This window comes from Oncorhynchus kisutch, unplaced genomic scaffold (genome assembly GCF_002021735.2).
Source record: "Oncorhynchus kisutch isolate 150728-3 unplaced genomic scaffold, Okis_V2 scaffold796, whole genome shotgun sequence".
Classification (NCBI taxonomy): domain Eukaryota; kingdom Metazoa; phylum Chordata; class Actinopteri; order Salmoniformes; family Salmonidae; genus Oncorhynchus; species Oncorhynchus kisutch.
In genome coordinates, this window is record NW_022262741.1 from 156,098 (window position 1) to 170,283 (window position 14,186).

The following is a 14,186-nucleotide window of genomic DNA, read 5'->3' on the forward strand; positions in this document are numbered from 1 at the left end:
TCCTACTGAGGATGGTATCTGACTCTATAGCCACTCCTACTGAGGATGGTATCTGACTCTATAGCCACTCCTACTGAGGATGGTATCTGACTCTATAGCCACTCCTACTGAGGATGGTATCTGACTCTATAGCCACTCCTACTGAGGATGGTATCTGACTCTATAGCCACTCCTACTGAGGATGGTATCTGACTCTATAGCCACTCCTACTGAGGATGGTAGCTGACTCTATAGCCACTCCTACTGAGGATGGTATCTGACTCTATAGCCACTCCTACTGAGGATGGTATCTGACTCTATAGCCACTCCTACTGAGGATGGTAGCTGACTCTATAGCCACTCCTACTGAGGATGGTATCTGACTCTATAGCCACTCCTACTGAGGATGGTATCTGACTCTATAGCCACTCCTATCTGTCATATCTTTAATCTGAGCCTAGAAGAAAGTCTTTGTCCTCAGGCCTGGAGGGAAGCCAAAGTCATTCAGCTACTTAAGAGTGGTAAAGCGGCCTTTTCTGTTTCTAACAGCAGACCTACCAGCTCTTAGCAAACTGTTAGAATTGTTTCATTTTGTTGACCAAATGCAATGCTATTTCTCTGTAAACAAATTAACAAAATACTTTCAGTATGCTTAAAGAGAAGGGCAATCAACATGTTAACAGACACAAATGATTGGTTGAAAGAAATGGATAATAATATGATTGGGAGCTGTACTATTAGGGTCAAGGTTAGGGTTAAGGTTAGGGTTGGGGTTAGGGCAGCCTTTGATATTGTTGACCATAAACTGTTGTTAAGAAAACACATCTTATTTTGTATTTATTTATTTTTATTTTACCTTTATTTAACCAGGCAAGTCAGTTAAGAACAAATTCTTATTTTCAATGACGGCCTAGGAACAGTGGGTTAACTGCCTGTTCAGGGGCAGAACGACAGATTTGTACCTTGTCAGCTCGGGGATTTGAACTTTCGGTTACTAGTCCAACAATCTAACCACTAGGCTACCCTGCCGCCCCATGGCTTTTCAACCTCTGCCATATCGTGGATTCAAATCAAATCAAATTGTATTAGTTACATGCGTCAAATTCAACAGGTGTAGTAGACCTTACAGTGAAATGCTGAATACAACAGGTGTAGTAGACCTTACAGTGAAATGCTGAATACAACAGGTGTAGTAGACCTCACAGTGGAATGCTGAATACAACAGGTGTAGTAGACCTCACAGTGAAATGCTTACTTACGAGCCCCTAACCAACAATGCAGTTTCAAAAACATACGGATAAGAATAAGAGATAAAAGTAACAAGTAATTAAAGATCAGCAGTAAAATAACAATAGTGAGACTATATACAAGGGGTACTGATACAGAGTCAATGTGGAGGCTATATACAGGGGGTACCGATACAGAGTCAATGTGGAGGCTATATACAGGGGGTACCGGTACAGAGTCAATGTGGAGGCTATATACAGGGTATTACGGTACAGAGTCAATGTGGAGACTATATACAGGGGGTACCGGTACAGAGTCAATGTGGAGACTATATACAGGGGGTACCGATACAGAGTCAATGTGGAGGCTATATACAGGGGGGTACCGATACAGAGTCAATGTGCCGGGGCACCGGTTAGTTGAGGTAGTATGTACATGTAGGTAGAGTTATTAACGTGACTATGCATAGATGACAACAGAGAGTAGCAGTGGTGTAAAGAGGGGGAGGGGCAATGCAAATAGGCTGGGTAGCCATTTGACTAGATGTTCCGGTACCTCTTGCTTTGCGGTAGCAGAGAGAACAGTCTATGACTAGGGTGGCTGGAGTCTTTGACAATTTTTAGGGCCTTCCTCTGACACCACCTGGTATAGAGGTCCTGGATGGCAGGAAACTTGGCCCCAGTGATGTACTGGGCCATTCGCATTACCCTCTAGTGCCTTGCGGTCGGAGGCCGAGCAGTTGCCATACGAGGTAGTGATGCAAGCAGTGCTCTAGATGGTGCAGCTGTATAACCTTTAACCTTTAGAACCTTTTGAGGATCTGAGGATCTTTTCAGTCTCCTGAGGAATAGGTTTTGTCGTGCCCTCTTCATGACTGTCTTGGTGTGCTTGGACCATGTTAGTTTGTTGGTGATGTGGACACCAAGGAACTTGAAGCTCTCAACCTGCTCCACTGCAGCCCCGTCGATGAGAATGGGGGTGTGCTCGGTCCTCTTTTTCCTGTAGTCCACAATCATCTCTTCAAAGCTATCTATCTAATATAACTCAGATCGGTTTCTTTAATGGAAGCTTCTCACAAACACACACAAACATTCATGTACAAATGACAAACCTTAACATTTGTGTTTGTATGTGTGTTGGGTGTGTGTGTTTGTATATGTGTGTGTTTGTATTTGTGTGTATATGTGTGTGCGTGTGTCAATGTATATGTGTGTGTGTGTGTACGCATATGTTTGTACGTGTGTGTACGTGTGTGTGTATATGTGTGTTTGTATATGTGTGTGTGTATGTATGTATGTATGTATGTGTGTGTGTGTGTGTGTGTGTGTGTGTGTATATGTGTGTGTGTGTATGTGTGTGTGTGTGTGTGTATATGTGTGTGTGTGTGTGTGTATGTGTATATGTGTGTGTGTGTGTGTGTGTGTGTGTGTGTGTGTGTGTGTGTGTGTGTGTGTGTGTGTGTGTGTGTGTGTGTGTGTGTGTATGTATGTATGTATGTATGTGTGTGTGTGTGTGTGTGTGTGTGTGTGTGTGTGTGTGTGTGTGTATGTGTGTGTGTGTGTGTGTGTGTGTGTGTGTAGGCCTTTCCGTCCGTCTCTCTCCTCCTTCTCGAGGGTCAGCTCTTCTCTGCGGCCAGTCCAGGAGCTTTCATTGCTAGGCGACCAACTTTTGGCTGATGTCACGCTGGTTGGTGGTAACGACAGTGGAATCTTTGTGTCGTCTGTCCAATCAGAGTCCGGCGCTGAGAAGGCGGGGCTACGGGAGGGCCACCACCTCCTTTTGGTGAGATACACTGTGATGCACACAAACTACTAAGGTACTCCAGGTACCCTAACCCTGAGGTACCCTAACCCTGAGGTACCCTAGGTACCCTAACCCTAAGGTGCCCTAACCCTAAGGTACCCTAGATACTGTAACCCGGAGGTACTCTAACCCTACGCTACCCTAACCCTGAGGAACCCCAACCCTAAGGTACCATAGGTACCTTAGCCCTGAGGTACCCTAACCCTAAGGTACCCTAGGTACCCTAACCCTAAGGTGCCCTAACCCTAAGGTACCCTAGGTGCCCTAACCCTAAGGAACCCTAACCCTAAGGTACCCTAACCCTGAGGAACCCTAACCCTAAGGTACCCTAACCTTAAGGTACCCTAACCCTAAGGTACCCTAACCCTAAGGTACCCTAACCCTGAGGAACCCTAACCCTAAGGTACCCTAACCTTAAGGTACCCTAACCCTAAGGTACCCTAACCCTAAGGTACCCTAACCCTGAGGAACCCTAACCTTGAGGTACCCTAAGGTACACTAACCTTAAGGTACCCTAACCCTAAGGAACCCTAACCCTAAGGTACCCTAACCCTAAGGTACCCTAACCCTGAGGAACCCTAAGGAACCCTAACCCTAAGGTACCCTAACCCTAAGGTACCCTAACCCTGAGGTGCCCTAGGTACCCTAACCCTAAGGAACCCTAACCCTAAGGTACCCTAACCCTAAGGTACCCTAACCCTGAGGAACCCTAACCCTGAGGAACCCTAAGGAACCCTAACCCTAAGGTACCCTAACCCTAAGGTACCCTAACCCTGAGGTGCCCTAGGTACCCTAACCCCAAGGTACCCTAACCTTAAGGTACCCTAACCCTAAGGTACCCTAAGGTACCCTAACCCTAAGGTACCCTAACCCTGAGGAACCCTAACCTTGAGGTACCCTAAGGTACACTAACCTTAAGGTACCCTAACCCTAAGGAACCCTAACCCTAAGGTACCCTAACCCTGAGGTGCCCTAGGTACCCTAACCCCAAGGTACCCTAACCCTAAGGTACCCTAACCCTAAGGTACCCTGAGGTACCCTAACCCTAAGGTATTATAAACACAGATTTTTTTTTTTTAAGTACAACCATTGAAAATTCCATAATATTGGCATGTTGAATAAAATGACTGGGCTCCGTATAAGGAATTAGTGGACCTACAGCTGTCTTCTTTTTGGCTCTGTTCCCCTTCCCTCTCTGTCATTGGCTGGTTCAGCTGGAGGGCTGTATCCGCGGGGAGAACCAGAGCATCTCGTTGGACACCTGCACCCAGGAGGAAGCCCATTGGACGATGCAACGTTGCTCTGGACCAATCCAACTGCACTACCGTGCCAACTATGATGGTACGTTCTTACACTGTAAACGTACACACACACACAGGCAAACACACCATCCCCTAACACCATTGTAAATCCCCTAACACCATTGTAGTGGAGGTTTTATCTGCATTAGGACTAACCCTAACCCTAACCCTGTACACCTGGAGTAACCCTAACCCTGTACACCTGGAGTAACCCTAACCCTGGACACCTGGACTAACCCTAACCCTGGACACCTGGACTAACCCTGGACACCTAGACTAACCCTAACCCACCTGGACTAACCCTAACCCTAACCCTGGACACCTGGACTAACCCTAAACCTAACCCTGGACACCTGGACTAACCCTAACCCTGGACACCTGGACTAACCCTGGACACCTAGACTAACCCTAACCCACCTGGACTAACCCTAACCCTGGACACCTGGACTAACCCTAAACCTAACCCTGGACACCTGGACTAACCCTGGACACCTAGACTAACCCTAACCCACCTGGACTAACCCTAACCCTGGACACCTGGACTAACCCTAAACCTAACCCTGGACACCTGGACTAACCCTAAACCTAACCCTGGACACCTGGACTAACCCTAACCCACCTGGACTAACCCTAACCCTAACCCTGGACACCTGGACTAACCCTAAACCTAACCCTGGACACCTGGACTAACCCTAAACCTAACCCTGGACACCTGGACTAACCCTAACCCACCTGGACTAACCCTAACCCTGGACACCTGGACTAACCCTAAACCTAACCCTGGACACCTGGACTAACCCTAAACCTAACCCTGGACACCTAGACTAACCCTAACCCACCTGGACTAACCCTAACCCTAACCCTGGACACCTGGACTAACCCTAACCCTAACCCTGGACACCTGGACTAACCCTAACCCTGGACACCTGGACTAACCCTGGACACCTGGACTAACCCTAACCCTAACCCTGGACACCTGGACTAACCCTAAACCTAACCCTGGACACCTGGACTAACCCTAACCCTGTACACCTGGAGTAACCCTAACCCTGGACACCTGGACTAACCCTAACCCTGGACACCTGGACTAACCCTAACCCTGGACACCTGGACTAACCCTGGACACCTAGACTAACCCTAACCCACCTGGACTAACCCTAACCCTGGACACCTGGACTAACCCTAACCCTGGACACCTGGACTAACCCTGGACAAACCCTGGACACCTAGACTAACCCTAACCCACCTGGACTAACCCTAACCCTAACCCTGGACACCTGGACTAACCCTAAACCTAACCCTGGACACCTAGACTAACCCTAACCCACCTGGACTAACCCTAACCCTGGACACCTGGACTAACCCTAAACCTAACCCTGGACACCTGGACTAACCCTAACCCACCTGGACTAACCCTAAACCTAACCCTGGACACCTGGACTAACCCTAAACCTAACCCTGGACACCTGGACTAACCCTAACCCACCTGGACTAACCCTAAACCTAACCCTGGACACCTGGACTAACCCTAAACCTAACCCTGGACACCTGGACTAACCCTAACCCTAACCCTGGACACCTGGACTAACCCTAACTCACCTGGACTAACCCTAAACCTAACCCTGGACACCTGGACTAACCCTAACTCACCTGGACTAACCCTAACCCTAACCCTGGACACCTAGACTAACCCTAACCCACCTGGACTAACCCTAACCCTAACCCTGGACACCTGGACTAACCCTAACCCTGGACTAACCCTGGACAAACCCTGGACACCTGGACTAACCCTAAACCTAACCCTGGACACCTGGACTAACCCTAACCCTGGACACCTGGACTAACCCTAACCCACCTGGACTAACCCTAAACCTAACCCTGGACACCTGGACTAACCCTAACCCACCTGGACTAACCCTAACCCTAACCCTGGACACCTGGACTAACCCTAACCCTGGACACCTGGACTAACCCTAACCCTGGACACCTGGACTAACCCTAACCCTAACCCTGGACACCTGGACTAACCCTAACCCTAACCCACCTGGACTAACCCTAACCCTGGACACCTGGACTAACCCTAAACCTAACCCTGGACACCTGGACTAACCCTAAACCTAACCCTGGACACCTGGACTAACCCTAAACCTAACCCTAACCCACCTGGACTAACCCTAACCCACCTGGACTAACCCTAACCCTGGACACCTGGACTAACCCTAACCCTGGACACCTGGACTAACCCTGGACACCTAGACTAACCCTAACCCACCTGGACTAACCCTAACCCTGGACACCTGGACTAACCCTAACCCTGGACACCTGGACTAACCCTGGACAAACCCTGGACACCTAGACTAACCCTAACCCACCTGGACTAACCCTAACCCTAACCCTGGACACCTGGACTAACCCTAAACCTAACCCTGGACACCTAGACTAACCCTAACCCACCTGGACTAACCCTAACCCTGGACACCTGGACTAACCCTAAACCTAACCCTGGACACCTGGACTAACCCTAACCCACCTGGACTAACCCTAAACCTAACCCTGGACACCTGGACTAACCCTAAACCTAACCCTGGACACCTGGACTAACCCTAACCCACCTGGACTAACCCTAAACCTAACCCTGGACACCTGGACTAACCCTAAACCTAACCCTGGACACCTGGACTAATCCTAACCCTAACCCTGGACACCTGGACTAACCCTAACTCACCTGGACTAACCCTAAACCTAACCCTGGACACCTGGACTAACCCTAACTCACCTGGACTAACCCTAACCCTAACCCTGGACACCTAGACTAACCCTAACCCACCTGGACTAACCCTAACCCTAACCCTGGACACCTGGACTAACCCTAACCCTGGACACCTGGACTAACCCTAACCCTGGACACCTGGACTAACCCTGGACACCTGGACTAACCCTAAACCTAACCCTGGACACCTGGACTAACCCTAACCCTGGACACCTGGACTAACCCTAACCCACCTGGACTAACCCTAAACCTAACCCTGGACACCTGGACTAACCCTAACCCACCTGGACTAACCCTAACCCTGACCCTGGACACCTGGACTAACCCTAACCCTGGACACCTGGACTAACCCTAACCCTGGACACCTGGACTAACCCTGGACACCTGGACTAACCCTAACCCTGGACACCTGGACTAACCCTAACCCTAACCCTGGACACCTGGACTAACCCTAACCCTGGACACCTGGACTAACCCTAACCCTGGACACCTGGACTAACCCTAACCCTAACCCTGGACACCTGGACTAACCCTAACCCTAACCCACCTGGACTAACCCTAACCCTGGACACCTGGACTAACCCTAAACCTAACCCTGGACACCTGGACTAACCCTAACCCTAACCCTGGACACCTGGACTAACCCTAACCCTGGACACCTGGACTAACCCTGGACAAACCCTGGACACCTGGACTAACCCTAAACCTAACCCTGGACACCTGGACTAACCCTAACCCTGGACACCTGGACACCTGGACTAACCCTAACCCACCTGGACTAACCCTAAACCTAACCCTAACCCACCTGGACTAACCCTGGACACCTGGACTAACCCTGGACACCTGGACTAACCCTAACCCACCTGGACTAACCCTAACCCTGGACACCTGGACTAACCCTAACCCACCTGGACTAACCCTAACCCTAACCCTGGACACCTGGACTAACCCTAACCCACCTGGACTAACCCTAACCCACCTGGACTAACCCTAACCCTGGACACCTGGACTAACCCTAACCCACCTGGACTAACCCTGGACTAACCCTAACCCACCTGGACTAACCCTAACCCACCTGGACTAATCCTAACCCACCTGGACTAACCCTAACCCACCTGGACTAACCCTGGACACCTGGACTAACCCTAACCCACCTGGACTAACCCTAACCCTAACCCTGGACACCTGGACTAACCCTAACCCACCTGGACTAACCCTAACCCACCTGGACTAACCCTAACCCACCTGGACTAACCCTGGACACCTGGACTAACCCTAACCCACCTGGACTAACCCTGGACACTTGGACTAACCCTAACCCACCTGGACTAACCCTAACCCACCTGGACTAACCCTGGACACCTGGACTAACCCTAACCCACCTGGACTAACCCTAACCCTAACCCTGGACACCTGGACTAACCCTAACCCACCTGGACTAACCCTAACCCACCTGGACTAACCCTAACCCACCTGGACTAACCCTGGACACCTGGACTAACCCTAACCCACCTGGACTAACCCTGGACACCTGGACTAACCCTAACCCACCTGGACTAACCCTGGACACCTGGACTAACCCTAACCCACCTGGACTAACCCTAACCCTAACCCTGGACACCTGGACTAACCCTAACCCACCTGGACTAACCCTAACCCACCTGGACTAACCCTAACCCACCTGGACTAACCCTAACCCACCTGGACTAACCCTAACCCACCTGGACTAACCCTGGACACCTGGACTAACCCTGGACACCTTACTTTATGCTCAGGCTTCAAATACAGATAAAAACATTGTTTTCTAGCTATCTATCTAATATAACTCAGATCTATTGTGTGTCTGTGTGTGTCTGTCAGGGTACCGGAGGCTGCAGAGGGATCTATCGGAGGGAACGGTGACGTCAGGAGACTCATTCTACATCAGAATCAACCTCAACATCTCTGGCCAATCAGACACCTGCTCCCTGAGCGTGCTTTGTGATGAGGTACCTGCTGACCCTAACCCTGTCATTTAGTAGACACTCTTATCCAGATCGACTTCCAGTTAGTACATTCATCTGAAGATAGCTAAGTGAGACAACCACATATCTCAGTCATAGTAAGTACACTTTTCCTCAATAAGGTAACTATCAGCAAAGTAAGTGCAAGTGTTAGTTATTACCTCATATCAGTCTCATTCTGAAAGTCATTGACTTCATAAATCCTAGTCTAAATGATGATTCAGTGATACACAAATTGGCTTAATTGAACCACTTTTTTGGTAACTACTTGATTCCATATGTCAATAGTCCTGTAGTCAATTCACTATTATTCTACAATGTAGAAAATAGTAAAAATAAAGAGAAACCCTTGAATGAGTAGCTGTTCTAAACCTGTTGACCGGTAGTGTACAATATACAATATATACATGATATAATCTACAATATGTGCTTTGTGACGAGGTACATCAATCTACAATATGTAATGAGGTACCTGTTATTATCGTGTTGCTGTTGTTAGGGTTGATTGATTGCTTGGTTGTTTGGTTAATTTATTGTTTGAGTAATTGGTTGGATGAGGTTTGATTATTTTATTGAATTCATGATTGATTGATTGGTTGTTCGGTTGATTGAGTGATTTATTGGTTGATTGATTGATTAACATATTTATTTGATTGGTTGATTGATTGATTAAGGTGGTCCATGTCCTGGACACGATGCACCAGGGGAAGTGGGAGTGGCTTTGCTCCCGGGTCGAAGCCTACTCTGGAACCGACCTATCGGAAAAAGGCACCATCCCCTCTTACTCACGGTAAATACAGACTGCTATGGACTACTACACACTACTACAAACTACAGAGTACTACAGACTACTACAGACTACTACATACTACTACAGATCACTACATACTACTACAGACTACTACAGAGTACTACATACTACTACACACTACTACAGACTACTACACACTACTACAGAGTACTACAGACTACTACAGAGTACTACAGACTACTACAGACTATTACATATTACTACACAGTACTACAGAATACCAGATGAATACTTTCAAATACTGATCCAGAATCTTGATGTAACATCAGACTACTACATTTCACCACAGACCTGTATGTGTGTGATCTACAGGGCCCAGCAGTTGCTCCTGGAAAAGATGCAGAAGCTCGATACAACCTCAGATTAGCAACCACTATAGATCACCACTGACCTGTGTGTGTGTGTGTGTCTGTGTGTGTGTGTGTTCGCACACGCACACGTGTATGATCTACAGGGCCCAGCAGCTTCTCCTGGTAAAGATGCAGAAGCTGGTGTGTCGAGGAGGAAGAGAGGAGAATGACAGCCTGCGCAACTTCAAGGTATTAACTAGCCCCTAATTAGCTAGCCAGCTACCCCCTAACTGACTAGCAGCCTGCATAACCTCATGGTAATAACTAGCCCCTGACTAACTAGCCAACTTACCCCTAACTAACTAGCAGCCTACATAACCTCACGGTACTAACTAGCCCCTAACTAACTAGCCAACTTACCCCTAACTAATTAGCAGCCTACATAACCTCATGGTACTAACTAACCCCTAACTAACTAGCCAACTTACCCCTAACTAATTAGCAGCCTGCATAACCTTAGGGCACTAACAAGCCCCTAACTAACTAGCCAGCTAACCCCTAACTGACTAGCAGCCTGCATAACCTCAGGGTAATAACTAGCTCGTAACTAACTAGCAGCCTGCATAACCTCAGGGTACTAACCAGCTCATAACTAACTAGCAGCCTGCATAACCTCAGGGTACTAACTAGCCCCTAACTATCTAGCCTCTAACTATCTAGCCTCTAACTATCTAGCCCCTAACTAACTAGCCACTAAGTAACTAGCAGCCTGCATAACATCAGGGTAATAACTAGCCCGTAACTAACTAGCCCATAACCAACTAGTCCATAACTAACTAGCCCCTAAATAACTACTCCCTAACTTATTAGCAGTCTGCTTAACCTCAGGGTATAACTATCCCCTAACTAACTAGCCCCTAACTAACTAGCAGCCTGCATAACCTCAGGGTACTAACTAGCCCCTAGCTAATTAACTCCTAACTAACTAACTCCTATCTAACTAGCCCCTAACTAATTTGCCTCTACCTAACTAGCCCCTAACCAACTAGCAGCCTGCATAACTTCAGGGTACTAATTAGCCCCTAACTAACTAGCATCTAACTAACTAGCCCCTAACTAACTTGTCTCTAACTAACTAGCCCCTAACTAACTAGCATCTAACTAACTAGCCCCTAACTAACTTGTATCTAACTAACTAGCCCCTAACTAACTAGCCATTAAGTAACTGCCCTCTACCTAACTAGCCCCAAACTAACTACTCCCTAACTTATTAGCAGCCTGCATAACCTCAGGGTATAACTAACCCCTAACTAACTAGCCCCTAACTAACTAGCAGCCTGCTTGACCTCAGGGTACTAACTAGCCCCTAACTAACTAGCCTCAAACTAACTAGCCTCCAACCTACTAGCCCCTAACTAACTAGCAGCCTGCATAACCTCAGGGTACTAACTACCCCTAACTAATTATCCTCTAACTAACTTTCATCTAACTAACTAGCCCCTAAATAACTAGCCTCTACCTAACTAGCCCCTTACTAACTAGCCTCCAACTAACTAGGCCCTAACCCATTATCCCCTAACAAACAAACAAACCAACCAACTAGCTAACCAACTAACTAGTCCCCAACTAACTAACCAACTAACTAACCTAGCTTCTATCTAACAAACTGGCTGAACAACTGACTGACTAACGTAACTGACTGACTAACTAAGGCCTAGATTCAATACGGACCATTACAGATCCACGTTATAGTGTGCTTGAAATTTAACCTTAAAAGCATCAACATATTTCAACCGCTAAAAGCCCCAACAGGGGTAATTTTTGAGCACTAAATCACCAACTGGGGCCATTTTTTTACCCCTAAAGCCCCAACAAGGGTTATTTTCGAGTCCAAATTGGAAATGTCAAAATGACACTTTCTGTCACATAGTTACACTTTTTCTTTTATTAGCCTTTATTAGCTGTAAATGGTTTAAATTCCTCCAAAATAATCATATATTTAAACAATTTCACAGATTTATACTCACGTTTGATATACAAAAATATATGTTTTTCATGCTTTGAACAGTTATTTTCATCTATTTCATCCATAGCAACTTGTTTCTGTTATTCATTCAAGGTGTTGTGTTTCTGTGATTCTGAGAAATTGGCGATTGAGCTAATATGACGTACCCGTACAACCTAAAATAGCCACCGATATGGGCGTTATAGGTGATACGGACACCATTGTTGTGGATGGCATACCAGAGTCTCCACATGAGGAGAAAGTGAGAAGAATTATCACTGAAAAGCTCCAGATGGGTCATAGAAAGACTGAGTTGGAGTGTAGGTCTGGAAAACCTGTAATGAGCCCAGGTGACAGACCCAGGCCGTTAGGGGTCAAGTTCCCAAGGTTCAAGGACAAGATATCTGTTCTGGAGAGAGACAAGAATTTGAGAGGAACCAACATCTTCTCCAAAGAGGACTTCTCTGAAACTGTGCGCCAGAGGAGGAAATAACTTATTGGCCGAGTCAGTGGCTTCAGATCAACATCATATATTACCATTCGGCCGTCAGATTGGCCCCCAACGCTCCTTATAGGACACATCACTCTACAGTCCTCTGTAAACTGGTCATCTCTGTATACCCGTCGCAAGACCCACTGGTTGATGCTTATTTATAAAACCCTCTTGGGCCTCACTCCCCCATATCTGGTAGCCTAGTGGTTAGAGCGTTGGACTAGTAACCGGAAGGTTGCAAGTTCAACACCCCCGAGCTGACAAGGTACAAATCTGTCGTTCTGCCCCTGAACAGGCAGTTAACCCACTGTTCCTAGATCGTCAATGAAAATAAGAATTTGTTCTTAACTGAATTGCCTAGTTAAATAAAGGTAAAATAAAAATAAATTTAAAGAATCTACTGCAGCCCTCATCCTCCACATACAACACCCGTTCTGCCAGTCACATTCTGTTAAAGGTCCCCAAAGCACACACATCCCTGGGTCACTCCTCTTTTCAGTTTGCTGCAGCTAGCGACTGGAACGAGCTGCAACAAACACTCAAACTGGACAGTTTTATCTCCATCTCTTCATTCAAAGACTCAATCATGGACACTCTTACTGACAGTTGTGGCTGCTTTGTGTGATGTATTGTTGTCTCTACCTTCTTGCCCTTTGTGCTGTTGTCTGTGACCAATAATGTTTGTACCATGTTTTGTGCTGCTACCATGTTGTGTTGCTACCATGTTGTGAACATGTTGTGTTGCTACCATGATGTGTTGTCATGTGATGCTGCCTTGCTATGTTGTTGTCTTAGGATTCTCTTTATGTAGTGTTGTGTCCTATATTTATATTGTATTTATTTTTTATAAAAATGTGTTCTTAAACAATGGGGATCCATAATAAACCCCAGGAAGAGTAGCTGCTGTCTTGGCAGGAACTAGTGGAGATCCATAATAAACCCCAGGAAGAGTAGCTGCTGCCTTGACAGGAACTAGTGGAGATCCATAATAAACCCCAGGAAGAGTAGCTGCTGCCTTGACAGGAACTAAAGGGGATCCATAATAAACCCCAGGAAGAGTAGCTGCTGCCTTGGCAGGAACTAAAGGGGATCCATAATAAACCCCAGGAAGAGTAGCTGCTGCCTTGACAGGAACTAAAGGGGATCCATAATAAACCCCAGGAAGAGTAGCTGCTGCCTTGGCAGGAACTAATGGGGATTTATAATAAACCAATGAACAAAGCCATCAGACATGTAGCTATGGGCTATCAACTCAGTTCCAAATTCTTCTGAAAGATGAACCGTTCAACTTGGCATAGAGACATTGACTGGATGTATTTAAATTGTTGTTATTTAAAAAAAAATGTGGCTGTGTCATGCCCTGAGAATCACCAGCAGCAAGAGCGACAATGATATATACAGAGACAAGAGTTGGCCAGAGAATTGAACCCTGTGGCACCCCCATAGAGACTGGTAGAGGTCCGGACAACAGGCCCTCCAATTTGACACACTGAACTCTATCTGA

At 47.0% G+C, this 14,186-nt stretch overlaps 1 protein-coding gene across 2 annotated transcripts in view; it reads left to right on the forward strand.

Moving 5' to 3' along the window:
* Nucleotides 1-14,186, forward strand: part of card11 (caspase recruitment domain family, member 11) — a 94,416-nt gene that overhangs the window by 63,495 nt on the left and 16,735 nt on the right. For both annotated transcript variants that reach the window (XM_031816430.1, XM_031816429.1), the window contains exons 17-21: nucleotides 2,787-2,988; nucleotides 4,224-4,350; nucleotides 8,941-9,068; nucleotides 9,758-9,873; nucleotides 10,349-10,433. In XM_031816430.1, coding sequence (XP_031672290.1) covers nucleotides 2,787-2,988; nucleotides 4,224-4,350; nucleotides 8,941-9,068; nucleotides 9,758-9,873; nucleotides 10,349-10,433 — 658 coding nt within the window. The remainder of the gene's footprint in view (nucleotides 1-2,786; nucleotides 2,989-4,223; nucleotides 4,351-8,940; nucleotides 9,069-9,757; nucleotides 9,874-10,348; nucleotides 10,434-14,186) is intronic.